This window comes from Balaenoptera ricei, chromosome 10, assembly GCF_028023285.1.
Source record: "Balaenoptera ricei isolate mBalRic1 chromosome 10, mBalRic1.hap2, whole genome shotgun sequence".
NCBI classification, from domain to species: domain Eukaryota; kingdom Metazoa; phylum Chordata; class Mammalia; order Artiodactyla; family Balaenopteridae; genus Balaenoptera; species Balaenoptera ricei.
This window is the reverse complement of record NC_082648.1, coordinates 54,544,602-54,569,298: the sequence shown is the minus strand read 5'-3', so window position 1 is coordinate 54,569,298 and position 24,697 is coordinate 54,544,602. Positions and strand designations below refer to the sequence as shown.

The following is a 24,697-nucleotide window of genomic DNA, read 5'->3' as shown; positions in this document are numbered from 1 at the left end:
CATTAAATGACGACAGCTTGTAGTGGTAGTGAACTCAAAAGACTACTGTAATTACCAACCCTCCAGATATGTACCATTTATTTATTTGGCCATGCCATGCTGCTATGGGATCTCAGTTCCCTGACCAGGGATTGAAATCCAGTGAAAGCTCGGAATCCTAACCACTAGGCCACCAGGGAACTCCCCAGACATGTACCTTTTAAACCACTGCATTTATGAGGGGAGAAACATTAAGCTTGTTAGTAAGTTAAACTATCTGTTCACATAAAAAACCATCAGAACCCTCTAGTATATGCCCATTTTTATACAGTACAACATTTGTGCTCAGATATATTCAAATGAAAGCAAAACTTATTTTATGTATTAATCATTTTAAAAAGCTAGGTCAGAGTCATTTAGTTACATTTAAATAGACTATATATTTAATAGCATAAAAATGTAAGTAATATTAAAACTAAATTCTCTCTGTATTAGAGCTATATGTTCTTAAATGAGGCAAAAAAATGTATAACTATCATTAAGAAAATTCCAACAACTTCTCATTATCAGCTTTTTGTAACAATTCTTCTTATGATGAAATTCTTAAAAGAGCTCAAGTCTCTCTTGCTATAAATCTAAAGACTTCCATTTTATCACCACAACCATCCAAAAATTGAATTGATATACTTCAAGTAAATAGTTACCAAGTGTTCTATCTCAGGATTTTCTGCCTTCAGGCTAAAATTATCTCAGCCATTACACCTTTTTTTCTATTTGCTAAGTAGCAGGTGTCTTACTTTACTCTCAATTCCTTTCTAGGTCCAGGAACCCCTAATCACTGTAACTGTTTATCAAAGACTGTCAAGAAAAGAGATTAAATTTACAATTCTTTACATGGCCCATTTAGAAATACACAAATTAAGGTAGCTCAGTACTTGGCATATAGTTTCCAAACATTTAATACACTGAAACCTGGATAAAACACTTAAAACTTAAAAAGTAGCTGGAGGGCTTCCCTGGTGGCGTAGTGGTTGAGAATCCGCCTGCCAATGCAGGGCACACGGGTTTGAGCCCTGATCCGGGAAGATCCCACATGCCACGGAGCAACTAAGCCCGTGCACCACAACTATTGAGCCTGCGTGCTACAACTACTGAAACCTGCACACCTAGAGCCCGTGCTCCGCAACAAGAGAAGCCACTGCAATGAGAAGCCCGTGCACCACAACGAAGAGTAGTCCCCGCTTGACACAACTAGAGAAAGCCCGCACGCAGCAACGAAGACCCAACGCAGCCGAAAATAAATGAATGAATAAATAAGTAAATAAATTAAAAAATAAAACTATAAAACTTCTAAAAAATACATTTAAAAAAAGTAGCTGGAGATTTTAAAAATATTGTATTAATTCAGGTTGAGTTTTAACTACTACTATAACTGACCTAAAGTTGTATTCTATCATTTTTGCACAGTCTTTTCCTAGCTAAAGATAATGATAAAGTGAAAATAACAGTCTGAGGTTTTAAATCCTAGAGATTATAAAGTGTCCAATTTAACACACTTAAATAAATCATACCACTACTAATTTTTAAGAACAACATGGATTATCTAGTTGAAAATTGCCTTTGGCTTCATCTTGAAAATCTCACTTATTTTAAATATCTTATTTTAAAATAAGACAACTATAATGATAAAAAAAAATTCATATGAACAAAAACAATGGCCTAGAACTTCAGATGCATACATGAGCACCAACTGTTAGCTCTATGATGAAATTAGGCTGAGACTCCACATGCATCATTATAAGGCACTAAGGTAATCAGATCTGACTGACAGCCTATGGTTTCACAGGACCCTTCTGCATGTACCCTAAAGCACATAGTTTATGGTTTAGTGTCATTTTGGCAACATAAAAACTTTATTTTTATGCCACGATTATAGAACCTATTACTCAAGCTCGTTGAAAGTGAAAATCAATTACAGAAAATCAGGAAGAGATTGGATTTTATTTCAATTTCAAAACAATTAACCTACCTTTCCCATGTAGTCTATGTTTAGCAAGCATTGATAAATATGCTTTTTATCCAACAAGATTAAAAGAAACTCAACTCATTACTAGTTCTGAAATACAAATTAAACTAGCCATGAGATTTCTTTTTGTAAATAACCATTAAGATACAAAAAATTCAAATGAGGTAACAGTTATCACTTTGGGTACATAAGGCAACCAAACACCAAACCCTCTTATAAACTTATAAATATCTGTTTTTGCAACTATGCAAGCATTAAGAAAAATATGGAACGATACCCACAAAAGCTACTTGGCATGGGATATGCAGGTGGAAGACTCTTAATGAAAAAGAGAAAGGCAAGCAAAAATTGAAAAAAGAGCAGTTAAAAGTTATGATTCCACTTACACGTTTTAAATATAGAACAAATTACATGTGTCTTATTTGCACAAAAAATCAGGGAAAAAGAATGCAGTTAGATCTTTAATATACTAAGTTGCTTTGGTAAGTGAAAGAGGAAAAAAAATCAAAGTAATGTATCTAGAATTCTATCACAGTGAAGACAAACCATGTTGTTTATATTAGCAAGGAGAAAAGTGGGAGGACATGTAAGAAGCTAACACTGATTCCTTCTATGGGATGGAACTGGAAGGGAGCTCTGCCTTCATACATCTTTCAGCTGTACTATTTTACTTTAAACACGTAAGACTTTTATATTTGAAAAAATTACATTTATATTTTTTTGTTGTCTAAAAATACATACCTTGACCTTGCCACACTTTAGAAGGTATTACTAATATTTTGTCACAGGATGCAGAAGGCTGGATCCACCGCCAAACTAGAAAATCTGCACCACCTATTCTTCGTGTTTCCGTGCGAACTCTAGACTCATTAGCAGCAAGGAAGTCAACAGCTCTATCCCAGACTTTCCTCATTTTTCTCCTATCATTTGAAGGAAAATGACAACTTTACTATCATCTTGGCTTGTCATCTTTTTCAAATATTAGTCATTGAAGGTAGTGGTTACTCTTAACACGGGCTGTTCTTATCACTGCTTATGGAGGAGTTTTTTCCAAAAAGATTTAGATGACTGAACCTCACCTCAGATTGACTATATTTGGAACAATGCACTGGTATCCCCCCCCCCCACCCCTCCACAAAAGCTCCACTGGTGATTCTGATGTGTTGCTAGGGTAAGAATGTTGCTTTAGAATGTGACATCATCTTTTATTTTCAAGATGTTATTGCTTAATTCTTTTATTTAAAAAGCTTCATTAACAACAAAAGGAAGTATTCTAAAACATTATTAATAAAACATCTCTGGCTATTCTCTGTCTCTGTTTCCTTATCAAGACAGAATTAAAGGAAATAAGGTAGAGACTGACAACAAAGAATCAAAAGTGTATATTTTGAAATCCAGTTGTCTATTATGCCACTCAAAATCAGGAAGATAATAGATGAAAATTTAGAAAAGAGTTTAAAGTACGAAAATAAAGCCTGTACAATAAAACAGGTCTAGCTGAGAAGGGTCACAACTCTCAGTGTAATTTTCATGACTGCAGAAGATACCAACATTCTGATTTACTTCAACTCATAATGTGTTGAACACACCTGTCGTGAGGCTGTATTAAGGAATTTCGCACATGGGGAATAGGCATGTATGGCTGTAAATCTTTATTTTCCTGGCAAGCTTCATTATGACTTCGTAAAACATCTGAAAGTAAATCAAACAAATTTACAAATGAAGCAATCACTGGACATCATGTCGTTTATCACATAATGACTATCCTAGAAGTAGTTTAGATTTTTACAAATACTATACCTATAATCTTTACCACCATATCATACATCTGCCTTGTTTCTTCTTCCTCTTTTGTCCAGCGATATTTCATGTAACGCAGAACAACGCAAACCATCACTACACCTGCAATATTTATATATTGTGTTTTTAAAACAGTGGTCAATGGCATTCAATAATATTCACTGCAACTTGAAGCTATTTTGTCAGTTGTTAAATGTGGTATCAACAAAATAAAGCAAAAAAAAGCCATTTTGACAGTTTCTACAGTGACTATTTTAACTGCCATAATGGGATAATGGAATAAGTCTTCAAGACAGTGGTCTGAATTACCTATATGATCAAATTACACAGAAAAATTTAATATTAAACATTTCCCAGAGTGCCACTTAATATCTCCAGAAAAACCATTTCTTCATGACGCTGACAACTGAACATTTAAATTCTATTATTTTTTTTGAAAACAAAGTAACGTAACGATGTTTCACCAACTTTTTTCTTTCAGCACTAAGCTATGAGAAAAGTGAGTCAGTCTTATGAGACTGTAAACAAACTACCTCTAACTTTAAGTAACCTGAATTATTTTTACAGGACTTGGGCAGAAAAAAGAAAAAAAATGAGTATCTCCCAAACTCCTATTATGAATCAAAATAGTCACATAAAATCTAGGAATCTGAATGAAAATTTTAATTCATTTCATGGTATTTTTTTAATTAAAAATAATTTTAATGAAGTTAATTTCTAATATAGTATTTTAAAAATAAGCTTAATTTTTGTATCTTCCTGTTCTATTTCCTAAAGTAGATTTCTATCTATGCACTAAATTTGCTTTTTCTGTGACATTCACATGACAAAGTTTGATTCCCACCTCTCCTCACAGCACTGTTTTCTAAACCCTTAGATTGATACGGACATTATAGAAACCCTCAATATTATTATACCTTACTGAAGACTTCTGGATGTGATTTATAATGACAACTATTACAGAAGTATATTCTCAACCCTGGCATTTGGTGAAATACAGACACAAAAATTCTAGACTACAATGTATCTGCTTTCTCATCCTCACAACTTACCTAAGCATAACAACAATAACCTGTGGGTGACAGTAATAAAAGCACGTCGAAAACGACACCAGAAGGACATCTGTGGTCTTGTGGATTGTAAAAACTGTACATCAACTATATCTGTCAATTCTTCCTCAGGGCCATAACCAACACACCTATTTAAAAATAATTAAGGGAGAGTTTAGAGTCAAAATCACTTCTTAGACTACAAAATGGACAAAGTGGAAACCAAATCCTTTACCTTATTCCAACATCTTTTCCATTTTCAAAAATCCACTGCAATGAGATGTTAAATATATCTTCATATTCAGGATCTAAATCCTAATAAGAAAAATAGAGAAAATAACTAACTATTCTTAATAATTCACATCCACTTGTTATGGGTAAGCTGTCTTATAAATAACATACTTTATATAACACTTTAAACTATATAACATAATAAAAATGTATTATTCATTACAGAAAAATGAAAGGAGAAAAAAGAAAAAAGTCACCATTTCCTCACCACCCTAAGATAACCACTGAACATTCTGCTATGTTTTCTTTTCATTTTTTTATTTACAGATTTAAAAAAAAAATTTTTCTTTTCAAGTATCATTGTGATTAAGAGTAAATTAGTCCCCCCCCCTTTTTAATGGAACACTATCTGTAGATGAACAAATGACAAATTATTCAGACTTGGATGTTTAACAGCCGTTTTCTCAACAAGTGAATGAAGTTAAATTAAGCCCATCAACTCCAGAAAAACAACTGGTTGTGTTATCAATGATAAAATTCCAGCTTTCAAGTGAAAAGTAGAATTTCAAAAAATGCGCATCCCTTACTATGAGCCTAACAACTTCACAATACTTGAAAACCTTTGCAATGAGACTATGCTGTGATATTAACAAATATGACTTTTGAGCATGGCATAATAAAATTTGTTAACATTTGGAAGATCTGCATAACCAGTGAACCAATATTTTCCAAATGAACAATCATGAGCTATAAAATCTTGCATGGGTAAAAGATCCATTCTAACTGCAAAACAGACCAAAGGGCTTTAGTATGAAAAGTATGAGTACGAAAAGTTCGCTGACATAGTTTTAAATTCTACATTGCCGCTAATCTTTAAGAAACTACTACTTGTAGAGTTTTGGTGTTGAAGAATATCTACAATTATCGGAATAGAGAATTAAAATACTTTTCCCTGTTTTGACTACGTATCTGTGTGAGGCTAGATTTTCTTGAGGTACTTCAACCAAAACAGCATCATGATGGATTAAATGAAGAAGCAGATATGAGAAGTCGGTTATTCTTAATTAAGATAGACATTAAAGAGATTTGCAAAAATATAAAACAATGCCACTTCTCACTAAATGTTTTTATTTTGGAAAATATAGTTATTTTTCATAAAAATACAGTATTTATGTTAACGTAATAAATTCATTATTCTTATTTTAAATGAATAAGTAAATTTTTAAATGTTGTCTTAACTTTAACATGGCAAATATATATCTAAGTATAAATAAATACATATCTAGCCCACAAACAGATGTCATTTAGAATCATCAGTAATTTTAGGAGTGCAAAAAGTTTAAGAATTGCTGAGCATAAGTGGATTATATATTTTTTAAATCAAAATATTAAAAACAAAAGTGGTATTACATTACACATACTGTTTTTCTACTTGCTTTTTTCACAGAATGAGGTGGCATGAATGTCAATGTCAGTACACATGGAACAACCTCAATTTTTTCCAGCAAGATAATATTCCATTGTGTGGTTATTTTACACTAATCACCCCCTTATTAATGAACATGAAGTGTTTCCAATTTTAGTATACCAAATAATACTGTAAATAAACATCCTTGAAAATTCTTTCATTCAAAATATTTATTGAGGGCTCACTATGTGGCAGGTACTGTTCTAGGACCTAGAGATGTAGCGCTAAACAAAAAGCCGAAATTCCCTGTGCTCATGGAGCTTGCATTCTATTCAAAAAGTATGTCTTGGGCTTCCCTGGTGGCGCAGTGGTTGAGAATCTGCCTGCTAATGCAGGGGACCCGGGTTCGAGCCCTGGTCTGGGAAGATTCCACATGCCGTGGAGCAACTAAGCCCGTGAGCCACAACTACTGAGCCTGTGCATCTGGAGCCTATGCTCCGCAACAAGAGAGGCTGCGATAGTGAGAGGCCCGCGCACCGCGATGAAGAGTGGCCCCCGCTTGCCACAACTAGAGAAAGCCCTCGCACAGAAACGAAGACCCAACACAGACAAAAAGTAAAAAAATAAAATAAATAAATTAAAAAAAAAAAAAAGCATCAGCCTCAAATCCAACACATTCCTTTAAAAAAAAAAAAAGTATGTCTTCATGTACTTTTGGAAGTGCAAAAAATGAATTTCTAAAAGTAGAAATAAGAAATCACTTTTTAAAATCCCTTAAAAATGTTTATAAGTAATAGCTATTGAATTCTAACAACATATTCTTCAACAGCTTTGGAAATTACAAGGTTCTCATTTGATCAGTTTACTTCCTAATATGAAACTGGCAGTTATTTTAATATATCAAATTTGAAAGTATAGTAAAGAATTTTATGAAGCAGAACTAATCTTGCTAGGCATCATTACTTATGTGTAACTACTACCAGGATTTTCAGATGCTGAAGATAACTATAGGCTATCTGTTACTTTTTTAAGTGTGATAATTTTGGCAATATTTATAAATATCAAAAAATTGCAGCCAATGTTAGTATTTAACTATTGAGAAATGGTTTATATGTGAGATCACTTCAGTGGGATATTATGAATTTAGAAATGATCATGATGAGAGCTAAATAGCTATATGCTTTAAAAAGTAAAATACAACATTCAAGTTATTTATAACTATAAAAGATATATACTCATTTGAGTAAGAACTAGAAAATAACGAAGAAAAAGTGAATTTTGTTTAATATTGCCCCAAGATGTTATGCGACTATACAAAACAATTTCAGGCAATTACTGTTTTAATTGTTATAAAATTAGAAATCACTTTGTATATAACTAAAAATCAAACAGAATGCACATTCACATACTCTAAAATTAGAGCAGATTCAAGCTTTGATAAAGGAACACCAACAGAACATACTTCTGGTTACACTGCATGGATCAGGATTAGATAAAGCACAAGTTATACAGGATTTTGAAAATCCATAAAGCAATATTAATATGGGTTATTAATATGGGAGCTGAAGACCTTGCGTTGATTCCTCTTTGTAATGTATTGGTTTTTAAAAATGATTTTGTACTCATTTAGTTCCTTTCAAAGACTTTATCTTTCAAAGACAAAGACATGAAGCACCCTTGAAAGACGTGGATATTTTAAAAAAATCAATGAAATACATACATTGTATTTAACCTGTATTTACATATATGCTCTTCAGTTTGTATTAATACCGTATGCAGAATATTATGACATGTTTGCATTATTACACAGAACTTAGAAGGCTAGACTATAAACATATGTCAAACAATGTAAAAACAAATTTCCAAGTTTACTAGTTATATAATTTAAATATAAAAATTTTAGGAAGCTAAAAACATTATAAACAGCATTACTACCCTCATTAATTATCCTTAAAAATGTACATAATGGTTCAAATTAACAAGGACACCTACTCTAATAAGTTAAGTATGTGGAGGAACAAAGAGCTTAACACTTCTAGTTATAAAATACTAAGGATAGAAAAGGGCATCCGTTGTTATTTTCCCATTTTCTGTTTTCCTTTCCTATGTTAATACCCCTGGATATCCAATGACTACCTGGAATACAATAGAATCATGGACTGTTCCTTTATGAATACAGATTTTCAAAAAACAAATGATAATTTATTTAAAACTTCATTAAAGATTAAAAGGGTGTTGAGTTCTTAAATAAGCTATTACTTCCACAAGTATTCTACATAGTACTTAGACTTCTACAGTATCATAAAATGGAATTTTTATAGACATAGAAGTTGAATTTTTTTCTGGCTTATGCTAATTAAATAGCTCATGCTAACACTGTAGCATACACAGCATCTACCTGATCTTAAGAGTCTGAAGTGTTTTACTGTTCACTTTTTGGAGCTACCTGGAAAGCTGTAAGGCAGGGGTAGGCCAACTTTTTTGTAAAGGGCCAGAGAGTAAATATTTTAAGCTTTGCAGCAGTATACACTTCTGGTCTCTGTCACTTTTTTTTTTTTAAGCAACCTTTAAAAATGTTGTTAAAAACACAGCTAGCAGGCCATACCAAAAAATGGCTCATAGGCTGCAGTTTGCCAGCCCTTGAGGTAAGGCATTCCTGTATCATAAAACACCCATTTTCTAATAACTGATGACAAAACTCAGGAGGAAACTAAGTTTTTAATTTTTAAAGCAGGTCTAATATTAACATAATTGCTTATTACTAGTTACTTATAGGCAATAGTTCTAACACACTGCTGATTGCTTCATAGAAATCTTTCTAAATTCAAAGCATGTTTTCCCAAATCTTTAACAAATCTATTTTAATACACTATATGTGTACACATACACACACACCCATGATTCCCAATTACAATTTACTTATTTTCAAAATAACTAGCCAAAAATGTGTATTTAAAAACCTGTATCAGGGCTTCCCTGGTGGCGCAGTGGTTGAGAATCTGCCTGCCAATGCAGGGAACACGGGTTCGAGCCCTGGTCTGGGAAGATCCCACATGCCACGGAGCAACTGGGCCCGTGAGCCACAATTACTGAGCCTGCGCGTCTGGAGCCTGTGCTCCGCAACAAGAGAGGCCGCGATAATGAGAGGCCCGCGCACCGCGATGAAGAGAGGCCCCCACTCGCCGCAACTAGAGAAAGCCCTCGCACAGAAACGAAAGACCCAACACAACCATAAATTAAAAAAAAAAAAAAAGGCCTCTTTAAAAAAAAAAACAAACAAAAAAAACAAACCTGTATCAGATGCTTCAAACTTGGATTACAAAGTACAAAAATAATACTGTTTCATGCAAAAGATTCCGTTCATTAAAGCAACAGGGCTTCCCTGGTGGCGCAGTGGTTGAGAATCTGCCTGCTAATGCAGGGAACACGGGTTCGAGCCCTGGTCTGGGAAGATCCCACATGCCACGGAGCAACTGGGCCCATGAGCCACAACTACTGAGCTTGCGCGTCTGGAGCCTGTGCCCCGCAACGGGAGGGGCCGCAATAGTGAAAGGCCCACGCACTGCGATGAAGAGCGGTCCCCGCACCGCGATGAAGAGTGGCCCCCGCTTGCCGCAACTAGAGAAGGCCCTCGCACGAACCGAAGACCCAACACAGCCAAAAATAAATAAATAAATAAATAAAGTAGCTATAAAATTAAAAAAAAAAAAAAATTCCCACCCGTACACATTCATGTGTATAGTTTAAAAAAAAAAAAAAAAGCAACAAAACATTTGTAAGGAGGGAAAATGATACTAGTACAGGGAGAAGTCAAGCAAAGATTAAAAATCTATTGGATATAGTTCACAAATGGATAATTTACATGGTAATAATAGCTACGTGGCTTTCTAGTTAGTGAATATTCTGCCTAATTGTGAGATGATATATGCCATACATTAGGTGCTACCTTTAAATTAAGTAAAATACGACACACAGAAATCAATAGTGAGTATGACTTAATTCTTGATGATTCAGTGGAAACTTGATCTTTCACCTGCAAGAATAATGGAAAGAACATGGTCCTTAGGATCAAAGAGGCCTGGAATCAGATCATGACTCCACTACTGAATAGCTATGTGTATAACCTTAAGCGGAAATAAGAGAAAGTAAGTCATTTATGCAGATGCATATACTTTGATCAATTCTTCAGATTCTAAACCCTATTCAGGGTCAGTCCCTTGACCACTCAATAGATGAGGGTAGGGGCTATAAACCCAGGCCTTCCATCTAAGAGGCAGAACAATACAGTGAAAAGAGCAAATACTTCGATTCTATTCACAGTTCCATCACTTACTAGCTGGATGACCTAGTTATGAAACCTCTCTGAGCTTTAGTTTCTTTATAAAGTGGGTCTGATACCACCTACCTTTCCGGATCATTGTGAAATCAAAGGTAACATACAGAAAGTACTAAGATAAATTATACTTGAAATATTATAATTATTATGAAATGTATCCCTCACTCCATTTCTTAGAATACTTATTTTTCCACAAAGACACAATTTTATTAACAGTGATTAGCATTCCAAGCTAGTTCATAAAAAATCTATCCAGCCCATAATTCAGCACATTTGCAGCTATCTTCTTTCCTATTATATTCTTCACAAACCTTAAACACATTGGGTTAAAAATTAAACAGGTCTTGAAAGTGACCTAGGAAATGAACCACCATCCATTACATCATTCTATTGTTAAGTTATCATACAAAGCTCCCACCATTTAACTTAAAAAGCAATCTATGTCTTTTCATGAAAATATAGTGCCATGTATTTCCTAAATGTTCCACCAGAGGGACCTCTTAACTTTTTACAAATCAAAACAAGCTTTCAATCTCAAAAATGATGAATAAAAAGTTCGAGAAAAACACTGGAGAAGTAAGAAAAAGTGTTTAAGTTATTTAAATTAATTGTCACATTTATTTAAATTTCCTTTGAAGGAGAAAGTGGGAGCAATAAAATAAAAATAGACTAAAGAATCAAATTGAAGAAAAATTTTAAACATTTTTACTGAGGCTTATTCACTCATTTTACTCCATCAAACATTTACTAATACTGTGCTTAAAATGCACTAGAAGTTGAGGAAAAAATTAGCTTATACTGTAGGAGTGCTACATATTCTCTGGCTCATTTACTCCTGAATGCAAAAACTTAATTGTGTTGCAGGTGAAACCATAGTACAAATACATAAAAGGTACAACAGATCTCTCTCCACAAGCAGAAAGCCTACAATATATATATGGTCATCATTATTTGATACCAGCTTTGTAGTGGGGTTCTTCCATACTTATTCTAGAACTTGGGTAAAATAAAATATCAATTTTGGATAGATTGTGCTAAAATTATCATTAAAAATTAGAGATTAATTTGGCAACATATATCAAAAGCATTAACAAAAGTTCTTTGAACAAGTAATTTCATTTCCAGGACTATTTCCTAAGGAAATGATCACAAAATCAAGTACTATAATGCAAAAATTAAGGTGCTTTCGTAATACCAAAAAAACCACAAACTAGTACAATACAATCATGTAAAGAAATATTATCCAGTGATAAAAAGAAACAATTTTTAAAAACCTGAACAATGACATGGGAAAACACTAACAACTTTAAGGAAAAAAATATGTAAATATTTATAATATGACATATTTATAATATTTATAGTGATACTAATTTTGGGGAAAAAAATATAAGACTAGAGAAACATGAACCAAAATGAGTGGCTAACCTTAGGTGGTGAATTTGAAATGCAATTTTCCTTTTATTTTCTGTATGAGTTAAATCATAAGCATGGGTTAATGTTATACTGAAAAAATAAGCATTATTAAAAACAGCACCTAAAAGCTTTTATCTAAACCTTAAAACTTTATTTTTTTGGAAAAAACCCTGTTTAATGCTTTTCTTCCTTTTAGTAGCAGTCCAAACTGCATCTTTGGTGGTAACAAGCCATACCAGATTTCACAGCATTTGAAAAGCTAAAAATGGGACTCCAAAAAGAAAAGAAAAGGTTAACACTAACAAACACACACACACACACACACACACACCCCTAAATGTATAAGGATATTACCTACATAAAATAACTTCACTTAACTAATTAAGAAATTAATCCAAAATCTTTTGTAAAAATATACGTTAGAAATTCTACTGAATTAAAAAAAAAAAAAGGGGCAAAACCCAATCTGAAACATAAAATAGTCCCAGAGAAAAGATATTAAAATCTTTTAAGACCGGAATTCGTTAACGTCACTTTTTTTTTTTTAAACTCAATACCGGCAGTTCCCAACTAACTCATGCATGGGTGTATCCATTAACTCCTTTGCTGTCAGTCTTTAATCGAACTAATCTCTTGTACCCTACTGCTGCCTGGCTTAGACTCCAACTTGTCCCAACCCTGGTTCTGTGTCCTTCTTTTTACTTTATCCAATCAAATGGCTGGGGACGGGAAAGAGAGGCAGTTAATCATCCTTCCACAACAACCCGACTCTTCTTCAGCTCCAGCTTAACTACTGATCAAGCCCTATCCTGTTCCCAAGCCCTATCCCAACCAACCCTTTAGTCCTTCCTTCAAATACAATTCAGTAGATTTTAAGAGTCTTGAGGTTTGTCTGAAATGTAAATTAATCCTGCTCCAGGAATTTATGACCAGTGATAACAGATATCTGATATCTGTGCCATTACCTCTCTGAGAGATTCAACTGGGAAAAAAAAGAAGAGAAAGCAGGAGGGAATCACTGGTTGGGATCAGTTTTTCCCACTGCTAAAAGTAAAAACACTTTCAAATCATAACGAATGGCTTGCTGGCTTGGATTCCCACATGCTATGCCCTCTTCCTGGAATATTTGATTCTCTGTTCCCTTTAGCCTACTCAATCCAATCCCTTCTTTGCCCCCACCCCCATAATCTATCTAGCAATTTTTCCATCCCTTAAGACAAAGTCCCATAATCGTAAGCCCTCCTTATTTAGACCTTTTTGGATCCTAGTCCTTTAGGTATCCAATCTATTAACTATTACGCTATCCACGAATCTGCCTGTCATCAATGTTCTCATCTAGGTCAAAACTAAAAATGAAGAAAAGAACAAGGTTGAGAGACAAATCCTGCAGCATGTTATTAGAAAACTCTCTTCAGAGTGACACTGGTTTAATTAGTTAGGAAAAACACAAAAAAAGATATAAAATTTATTGGAAGTTATTATAATCATCAGGCACTGACCTAGGTACTTTATATTCTCACAAGTCTCCCAACAACCCTGACAGGCATTAATAAGAACAGTCCCACTTTCACACTGAGATACAGGTACAGAAACGTGAAGGGACTTTACCAAGACACACGGCTTCTATGAGCCAGTGCTAGAATTGGAATCAACATCAAATCTCCATCATATTATTCTGTCTCAACATCTTTTAAGTATCTACATATAAGTTATGAATTAAGTATCTACATATAAGTTATGAATTAAGTTAAAAACTGAGTCCATATTTCTCTTTTTTGACGAGCATATCATGGCAGATTGTCACTAAAACCTCGCTGAAAGCCTTAGAACTATACTACATTGTAAATTAAAAAAAAAAAAAGAGGGGGGTGACGTCAGCAAGATGACAGAATAGGAAGCCCCAGACCCTCCTTCCCCCATGGAGACACAAATTCAACAATACGCAGACCAGTTCCCATTGTAAGAAATCTAGAAACCGGTTAAGAGCCTCCTGCACCCCAAGCATGTGCAAAACTAGCTGCACGAAAGTAGGAAAATTCATAACGCTCACTCACCGGAGCCCCTTCCCCTGGCATACCATAATGTGATCTGGAGAAAATTCCCAACTCCTGGCTTATCTTTGAGGAGGGAAAGAGAAGACTGGAACATATGCCCAATGTTCAGACTTTTCAGGGGCTGCCAGAGGGACTGGCTTTTGTCTTGCTTGAATCTTAGCACTAATAGCTAAGGGCACCAGGTTGGGGGCTGCCAAGAACAAAGACAATGAACGAATACACACTCACTTGCCACTGCCCCTCCCTGCAGCTCGGTGCAGAATAAGTGGCAGAAAACCCCCAACTCCTGGTTTCTCCCCGAGGAGAGAAAGAGTTGGAACATGTATCCAATGTTTCAGTTTCTCAGGGAGCTGCCCAAGGGACTGGTTTCTGTATCACCTGTTTCAGAGCCCTGAGATCCGACATAGTCTAGATGCCTGGGGGTTGCTGAAAATAAAAAAGAGCTGGACAGCTTCCTGCTGTCCCAGAGGACCCGCAGTAGAGCAGACAGACACCAGAGGGAGCAAGAGATTACAAGCTCCTATAAAAAGAAACCTGCAAAATCTCTCTAGTTGGGAATATACGCCCACAAGTCCAGAAAAGATGCATCCACAAAAAAGGTTTGAGGGGACCCCAGAATCTCTATCTGAGCTCAGTGGTAAAGGTCTTCCCCTGCATGAAGGCAGTCTGTAAAGACTGGGAGATGTGGCTGTGTTTTCAAATGGTAGATCCCAACACAAGGTAACAAGGCACACAAAGGAAACAAGGAAACACGACCCAACTAAAAGAACAAAATAAATCTCCAGGAACTGACCCTAAAGAAACTGAGCTATGTGAATTACCTGATAAAAATCTAAAAATAACTGTCTTAAAGATGTTCAACAAGCTCAGGAAAACAATGCATAAATAAAATGAGAATATCAATAAAGAGAAAACACTAAAAAGAACCAAACAGGAATTTTGAAGCTAAAGAATACAATTACTGAATTGAAAAATTCACAAGATGGGTTCAAAAGCAGTCTTAAATCAAGCAGAACAAAGTATCAAGGAACTCAAAGATAAGTCGTTTGAAATTATCCAGAAGAACAGAAAGAAAAGAGAATGAAGAAGAATGAAGAAAGGCTTAAGGGACTTACGGGACATTGTCAGTTAGATCAATACATGCATTATGGAAGTCCCAGAAGGAGAGGAGTGAAAGGAGCAGAAAGCTTATTTGAAGAAATAATGACCCAAAACTCCCAAATCTGGGGAAAGAAGTGGACATTCAGATTCAAGAAGTCCAACAGCTTCTTATGGGATACAGCAAGGGCAGTTCTAACAGGGAATTTCATAGTGGTAAATGCCTACATTAAAAAAGAAGAGACTCTCAAATAAACCACCCATCTTTACACCTCAAAGAACTAGAAAAAGAAGAATAAATTAAACCCAAAGTTAACAGAAGGAAATGATAAGGATTAGAGCAGAAATAAAATAGAAAAAAATCAACAAAACAAAGAGGTGGTTTTTAGAAAAGATCAGCAAAATTGACAAACCCTTAGTTAATAAAAAGAGAGAGAAGCCTCAAACAAAATCAGAAATGAAAGAGAAAGTATTAAAATTGATGTCAGAGAAATACAAAGGATCATAACAGACTACCATGGACAATTACTCACCAACAAACTGGATAACCTAGAAAAAAAATGGATAAATTCCTAGAAACATATAACCTATCAAGACTAAATAATGAAGAAACAGAAAATCTGAACAGACCTATAACTAGTACAGAAACTGAATCAGTAATCAAAAACCTCCCAACAAAGAAAAGTCTAGGATTCAATGGTTTCACTGGAGGATGCTACTAAACATTTTAAAAAGAATTAACACTTAAGCTTCTCAAATTCTTCCAAAAAATTTTAAGAGGAGGGAACACTTCCACACTCATTTTATGAGGCCAGCATTACTCTGACACCAAAGCTGAACGAAGACACTACAAGAAAGGAAATACAGACCAATATCCCTGATGAATACAGATGCAAATCCTCAACAAAATATTAGCAAACTGAGTTCAACAGTTTTAACAACACATTAAAAGGATCAGACACCATGACCAAGTGGGATTTATTCCAAGAATGCAAGGATGGTCCAACACACAAAAGCCAATCAATGTGATACACCACATTAAAAGAATAAAAAATTAAAAATCACATGATCATTTCAATAAATACAGAAAAAGCATTTGACAAAATTCAACACCTTAAATTATTAAAAACACTTGACAGATCAGGAACAGAAGCAAATTACCTCAAAATAATAAAGGCCACATATGAAAAGCCAATGTCTAGTATATACTTAACTGTGAAAAACTGCAAGTTTTTCCTTGGAGACTAGGAATAAGGCAAAGATGTCCACTGTTACCATTTCTACTCAATATAGTACTAGAAGTCCTAGCTAGAGCAATTAGGTGAGAAAAGAAAACGCATACAAATTGGAAAGGAGGAAGTAAAATTATCTGTTTGCAGAAACACAATCTTATACGTAGAAGACTCTACAGACTCCACAAAAAAAACCATTACAATTTAAGCAAATTCAGCAAACTTGCAGGATTAAAAAATTAATATAAAAAAGAAGTTGCATTTCTATACACAAAAATGAACAATCAAAAAAGAAAATTAAGAAAATGTTCTTTACAAGAGCATCAAAAAGAATAAAATACTTAGGAATAAACATTACCAAGAATGTGATAGACTTATACACTGAAAAATACAAAGCACTGCTTAAAGAAATTCAAGACACAAATAAATGAAAAGCCATCCTGTGTTCATGACTGGAAGACTTAATATTGTTAAAATGTCCATACTACCCAAAGCAATCTACAGATTCAATGCAATTCCCATCAAAATCTCAGTAGCACTTTTTTGAGAAACAGAAAGATCAATTCTAAAATTCATATGGAACCACAAAGGATCCTGAATAGCCAAAACAATTTTAAGCAAGAAGAACAAAGCTAGAGGCCCCATACTTCCTGACTTCAAAACACATCACAAAGGTACAGTAATCAAAACAGTACGGTACTGATGTAAAGAGAGACACATAGAACAATGGAAGAAAACAGAGAAAGTCTCACATATATGGTCAACTGATCTTCAACAAGTGTGCTAAGAACACACAATGGGAAAAGGATAGTTTCTTCAACAAATGGTGTTGAGAAAACTGGATTTCCACATGCAAATGAATGAAACTGAAGCCTTATCTTACACTACACAAAAATCAACTCAAAATGGATTGAAGACTTAAACAAGACATGAAACTATAAAACTCTTAGAAGAAAATACAGGGGAAAAGCTTCATGATATTGGTCTTAGCAATGATTTTTTAAATATGACTTGGCAATGATTTTCTGGATATGACACCAAAAGCACAGGCAACATAAGCAAAAAGAGACAAGTGGGACTACATCAAACTAAAAAGCTTCTGCAGGGCAAAGGAAACAATCAACAGAGTAAAAAGGTGATCTGTGGAATAGGAGAAAATATTTGCAAACCAAATATCTGATAAGGGTTAACATCCAAAAGTAAATAAGGAACTCCTACAAGTCAACAACAAAAAAAAATCAGATAACCTGATTTAAAAAATGGGTAAGGGACCTGAATAAACATTTCTCCAAAGAAGACATACAAATGTCCAACAGGTATATGAAAAGGTGTTTGACATCACTAATCATCAGAGAAATGCAAATCAAAACCACTGTGAGATATCACCTTACACCTGTTAGCATGGCCATTATTAAAAAACAAACCAGAACCAAAAGAAAACAAAATAAGAGTTTTCAAGGATATGCAGAAAAGGGTACCCTTGTAAATGTTGGTGGGAATGTAAAATGGTGTGGCCACTATGGAGACCAGTATGGAAGTTCATCAAATTACTAAAAATAGAACTATTATATGTTCCAGCAATCTCACTTCTGGGTATTTATCAAAAGAATTGAAAAAACAGGATCTAAGAGATATTTGCACTCCTATGTTCACTGCAGTATTATTCACAATAGCCAAGAAGTGGAAACACCTAAATATTCACGAGCATATCAATGGATAAATAAAATGTGGGGTATATACAGTGGAATATTATTCAGCCTTAAAAAAGGAAGGAAATCCTGTCATATAGTACAACATGGATGAACCTTGAGGGCACTGTGCTAAGAGACATTAACCAGTCACAGAAGGACAAATACTGCATGATTCCATTTTTACGAGGTATCTGCTGTAGTCAAACTCACAGAAGCAGAAAGTGGCATGGTGGTGGTCAGGGGCTGGGAGGAGGAGGAAAGGGGGAGTTGCTGTGCAATGGGTACAGAGATTCAGTAATGCAAGATGAAAAAGTTTGAGAGATCTGCTGCATAATGATGCATATATAGTTAATAATACTGTACACTTTAGGGTAGATCTCATGTTACGTGTTTTTTTACCACAAAAAGGGGGGAAATGAAGTTTGTATGACATAACTTGTTCACAATGAATGGATGCTAACTTCTAGGGATCAGCATTTCCATCTGCAAGTACTCACATCTTTATGGAATTATCTTTATGGAACTGGATTAACATCAAGCTCCCCAATATGGTTTTCAAAATCCACTATCCCCTTTTTGGAAATCAGAGTGACACCTGTCCATCTTAACCTTCTAGTACCTTTCCTTTTATCTAGGATTTCCTAGATTACTTACAGTGGTATAGAAAATACATCTGCAAGTTCTCTTAGAACCCTGAAATAAAATTATCCCGGGGCAGAAGAACTGAAATAAATGACAATGGTTAGATGCTTACTTGCTTTCTTATATGCTACTTACTTATCTCAATTTCTCTCTCACCAGTGGTGTCTGCACCCTTTCCAAACTAATGTGCATTCTCTCACAGAGAATGTTCTAAAACAAACTAAAACAGAAAATGTTGAGTAATTTTGCTTTCTCTATCTGCTCACATTACACCAAACAGCAGGCCCAAGCTTGTAACAGTACAATTAAAGTAATCAAATGCATGGTACTGTAGATATAAGTTGTGATGATTTACATAAACTTTAAGAATAGAGCTATTAAAATTCTAATTTCACTGCTTACTTTCAAATATGCAGCTGCCTCTTGGACAGAAAGTGTTCTCTGACTAGAACTGCCACATTCATGATCTCCTGGAAAGATTAGCATATTATTAATTTTGAATCAGCACTATGTTAAACAGAAGAAAACAAATATGATTAATCAAACTAGTTTTACAAATTACACAATTATAGATTATATTACTATAATCAGTAAAGAAAGAAGATAAACACTCAATTTTATTTTCTAGAAATAAATTCCAATAGGAATAAACAAATATTTGTATATCAACCACAACCTTTAAATGTATTTCAGTCTAGATAGAAACATACATTCCTCTTACATTCCCAATGAAACTGTTGGCCAGGGGTAGGGACCGTGTCATGCTGATGCCTACCCACAGGTCCTGGCACGAAGAAAGCCCTCTAGAGATGCATTATTTTTCAAGGGGGGAAATTCACTGTGCTAACTCATACATCTATTAACTAAAGCTAATAATTCAAGAGTTCAAGTAGCTTTGAATTAAAATGTGCATTTTCGGAGTATTACTAAGCCTATCTTTAGCAAGGAGTATGCATAACTTAAAAAATTATTATAACACAAGTCAACAGGGAAAGTAGAAGCTTCTACCTATAATCTGGTTTCTACAAATACGTGTACTACATACAAAAGTTTGGAAAACTACATTTTCCTTTTCTTGTAACTATTTATAAAAGAACCCAAAGTCTTTTTTTTTTTTTCAGGCTATCTGTGGTTATCAGAGATCAATTATCCTTACATTGAACTTCAATTTTAAGTTTCTCCTACTTGTTTCTTTCAAGTACTTTTTAAAAAAAAAATTAACATAAAAGTACAATAATTAAAGTAAAATCCTTGGCAAATTTTTCTATCATAAAAGCAACCACGTTCCTATTTATCAGTTTTGTTCAAGTAGCCAGATTTTAATGGTCATGGTTGTAAAACAGGTAGAAATACCTATTAGATGAACATGTAAGTCTTCAAACTTTATAATCCATCCTCAGAGATTCTGATTCCACAGATCTACAGCAGAGGTTGGCAAACCCACAGACCAAATCTGGCCTACCACAGGTTTTTATAAATGAAGTTTTATTGCAACACAGCCACGCTCATTCATGTATTATCTATGGCTGCTTTCAGGCTCTAACAGCAGAAATGAGTAGTTGTGACAGAGACAGTCTAGCTCGCAAAGCCTAAAAAATCTACTATCTGGCTCCTTCACAGAAAAAAGTTTGCAGACCCCTGCTGTAGAGGAAGGAATCTACATCTTTAAAAGCACCCCAGACTATGCTGATCTAACACACTTCATAAAACACTGCTGTAGAGACAGCTATAGAAGCTTGTAGCAGCAACATGAGGAATTCCATGTAGATTATATACTTCATTTCTGGGTGCCACAGCATACCAAATAAATGTCATCAGTTTGCAGCATATGTATATAACAGTCTGTCAGTCAATGCAAAGAAGACTTTTAGTGATATACACATAATTATTAGCCCAAAAAAACTGACCAGAATTAAGGACCCCCCCAAAAAAACAAAAACAAAGATTGGTGAGAGGATGGGGAACTGTCAGGATTCTCAACACTTCCATTCGACCAGAGAAGTTCCACATTCACCTACTAGGTTTCTACCAATGATCTAGTTTCTACAAAAGGATCTGCTACAAACAAAAGTTTGGAACACTACATTTTTCTTTTCTTGTAACTGTTTATATGAAGAGAATCCAAAGTCTCTTCTTTCAGATTATATGTGAAATAACTGAAAAAAGTTAAAAGGTAATAAACAGATAAGGTGCTACTACGGCTTTTATAGATGCTAAACTTCATGCCAATTCACCTATATTATTCTAATTGCAGATATGTTGCATACCTGAGAACTCTCAAAGTCTTACTAAGACCAGAATATGAGGAAAATGCGAAGTTTCAGGAGAAAAAAATTCTGTAATATATTTACTTTATCCAAGGAAATGACACCTATACAATCACCAAAGGAAAATCTGCACTTTTATATTTAATCAAGGATTTTAGTTAATCCACTGCTTACCCAATTTAACTGATATATAAGCTTTCAGAATTTTGTTATTATCAATGCAATAAAAAAATGTGATGACTTTTACTATAGAGTATATATCTATATTTCATCGTATACATATGGCAGGCAGGAAAAAGGCCTTGATTAAACGTATCTATACAGATAAAAACCCACTCCATATAAGGACTAAAAACTCTAAAGAGAAAACACCCCACAAATATAACAACACTGAACTTGGGAAAAACCATTTCTACTGATACTGCATGCTATATATGCAAATTAATTTTCAAAACAATTTTAGAGACTATGAATGTTAAAACAATTACCTGCAAGCTGTGCCAATCGATCATGAAGCTTGTATAAAGTGTTCATCATAAGATTTTTCTTACTTTCCTAAATTTAAAAGAAATTATTATAAAATATCTGATTCCGGGGGGAAAAATGCACCAATTAATAATTTTTATTCGAAAAGAAAAACAGTGAATGAATTTAAAAACCATAGAAGCTACATAATCTGAAAGACAAATTCATATTTAAGCAACAGCTACCATATTTTAAAGAAACCTTAATCTAAGAATCTAAACTATCACTCTAAATATTTTACCTTCTTGAGGATGGTTGGGAAACTGGCACTAAGGTTAGTGCTAGAAAAGGTCTCATATACAACAAACTCCCCCAGCCACCAAAACAATGCTCCCAATCCCCCTCTATACAATGCAAGCTCGTGTATTTTTATGAGACTGTTTTCTTCATGTTTTGTTTTAACCTGCCTCAACCACATAATAAGGGAATGAGTAGTGACACTTCAATTAAATTAACCCTCAACCCCTCCTAGGTCCCAAAGTGGCCCTGTATAAATTTAAGAACCATTAAAGTGAAACAAACATTTAATGAGCCTCTACTAGGAGTTAAGAACTGTTCTCAACAAAGCAAGAAACCCAGGGAACAAGATGGTTCCTGTTCTCAAGGACCAAAAACATACTAAACCATTATATTATAGTTGCAAACAAGGTACAATGTAAATACAGAAGATGGAGGGGAGGGAAGATCCATTTATGGAAGAGGGAATATCTGAATCGGGCTTCACAGAAAGAACAGAATTGACCAGCATTCCAGGCAGAAGGTACAGCATGGGCCTGAAGGAATAAAAGCTTTGGTTATATTTCTTACATAACCAGAGCCTACTTTGACTCAGCAAACTACTAGAAAAGTAGTTTGGAATCAATGGCTAGAGAGCTCTAGATACCAAGACAAAGAGTTTGACTTCATTCTGAACATTTAGGAGAAGAAAAGTAAAACAGAACTGTGCATCAGGAATATTATTCTGACCATATGAAAGGAAACCAGAGTGGAGACTACTGCAATGTCTAAGCACCCTGACAAGTAGTCTAAAGCAATGAGACCTCAATTTAAGAGCAATCACAATTAAGAGAAACTGATATAAGCAACAGGAGAGGGTAGGTTAGGAGAGGGGGTAAGGATAGCTTATCACACTATTTGAAATAAATTCATGATTTATGAGGGGGCTATGTCTTTATTATTTCCTTTCTCCTTAGGTTTCTGACAAAATAGGAACTGTATGAATATGACCAGGAACAAATTCAGACAGGATAGTAAAAAAGCTGGGAAAGTAAAATTCATATGCCCAATGACATGTAATCTCATCCATTTGTTTTCACGCTATATGTTCAAGGACCGAAGAGACAAGTCTGCACACTATGGATGGCATGCTTCTATCAATGCAGCTTTAATGAGTGGTACTAGGAAGAGAAAAACTCATCAAAGGCTCCACAATCCTACCACCAGAGTCCCTGGCTTTATGTGAGATGGTTGATAGAGGTAAGTGACATTCCTTCAGCTGACTACTTGCCTTCCAACCCATTTGCTTTTTACCCCCTCAACTCTGTCTCAACCTGATTCAGAATCAAGCCAGTCCTTATCACATAAGCTTAAAAATCCAAACTGCAAAAATCAGACATCAAAAAGTAACCGCAGGAGTTGAAATTCAAGATTCTGAAAGCTATGCATCTGTGATAGATTAAACCACAAAATCATTTTTTAATAAATATGTTCAATATAACAAGATGAGGAGTTCCAATGATAGTGTAGGTTGTGGACTTGACATATAAAACCAAGGTAAATCTGATTAAGCTTCAGGACTAAAGTAGTTGAGAGTTTTGAAGTTTGTTTCCTTCCTTAACTGGAAAAGAGACCGATTCCCTTTTCGTTTTGCATGTCCTGATCATGCCTATCCCCACACCCCTTTCAAAACCAAAACTAAATCCAAAAATCTGACACTGTCCTCTGTGATTACATCTTTAATGAACGTCAGAGGCCTGGGAATAAACTTCATCTTTTGATTCACATATATTAACCCTGGACTAGGACCTCCCTGGTGGTGCAGTGGTTAAGAATCTCCCTGCCAATGCAGGGGACATGGGTTCGATCCCTGGTCTGGGAAGATCTGACATGCCATGGAGCAACTAAGCCCATGCACCACAACTACTGAGCCTACGCTCTAGAGCCCATGAGCCACAACTACTGAGCCCGCGCACCACAACTACTGAAGCCCGTGCACCCTAGAGCCCGCGTGCCACAACTACTGAGCCCACGCGCTCTAGGGCTTGCGTGCTGCAACTACTGAGCCCGCATGCTGCAACTACTGAACCCGTGCGACCAGAACCCATGCTCCGCAACAAGAGAAGCCACCGCACTGCAACGAAGAGTAGCCACCACATGGCAACGAAGAGTAGCCCCTGCTCACCACAACTAGAGAAAGCCTGTGTGCAGCAACGAAGACCCAATGCAGCCAAAAAATAAATAATAAATAAATACATTAAAAACAACAACAAAAACACTGGACTAGACATGTAGAAGAAATAACAAAACCTAATCATATGTAACTGTATCTCACACTGGATAACATAGATGCTATTACATTCGCATACAATGCGTTTAAACACCCCAAAAGCTCAGCTATAATTTTTTCAAGAATTATTTTTCCAACAGCAACTCATTCAAAATGACCATCTATATATTACAAGGGTGTCACGTGCCATCCAAATGATCAACTAAATTATGATCTAAATAGTTTTTATGGACATTTTATTAATGGGAACAAACCAATTTTGAGAAATAGAAAGGTTCAATAATCTTTAGCACCAATATGCTAAACTAGAAGTAAATCTGAAAAGGGTGTAAATCAAATGTTAAAGTTACTTTCTTACAAAAACTTATATTGGCTTATAGTTTCATTACAAACTTCTTCCATTCTGTCTGCTTTCCAGATTGCCTCCTGATATTCAGCTT

The 24,697-nt window shown here is 35.0% G+C and overlaps 1 protein-coding gene across 2 annotated transcripts in view; it reads right to left on the bottom strand.

Annotated features, from left to right (window-relative positions):
* The window catches only part of LEMD3 (LEM domain containing 3), a 66,741-nt gene that overhangs the window by 8,746 nt on the left and 33,298 nt on the right, over positions 1 to 24,697 (bottom strand). For both annotated transcript variants that reach the window (XM_059936419.1, XM_059936420.1), the window contains exons 3-9: positions 21,715 to 21,781; positions 19,362 to 19,429; positions 5,090 to 5,169; positions 4,858 to 5,003; positions 3,806 to 3,907; positions 3,595 to 3,697; positions 2,747 to 2,925 (exon numbers count right to left, since the gene is read on the bottom strand). In XM_059936419.1, the coding sequence (XP_059792402.1) occupies positions 2,747 to 2,925; positions 3,595 to 3,697; positions 3,806 to 3,907; positions 4,858 to 5,003; positions 5,090 to 5,169; positions 19,362 to 19,429; positions 21,715 to 21,781 (745 nt within the window). The remainder of the gene's footprint in view (positions 1 to 2,746; positions 2,926 to 3,594; positions 3,698 to 3,805; positions 3,908 to 4,857; positions 5,004 to 5,089; positions 5,170 to 19,361; positions 19,430 to 21,714; positions 21,782 to 24,697) is intronic.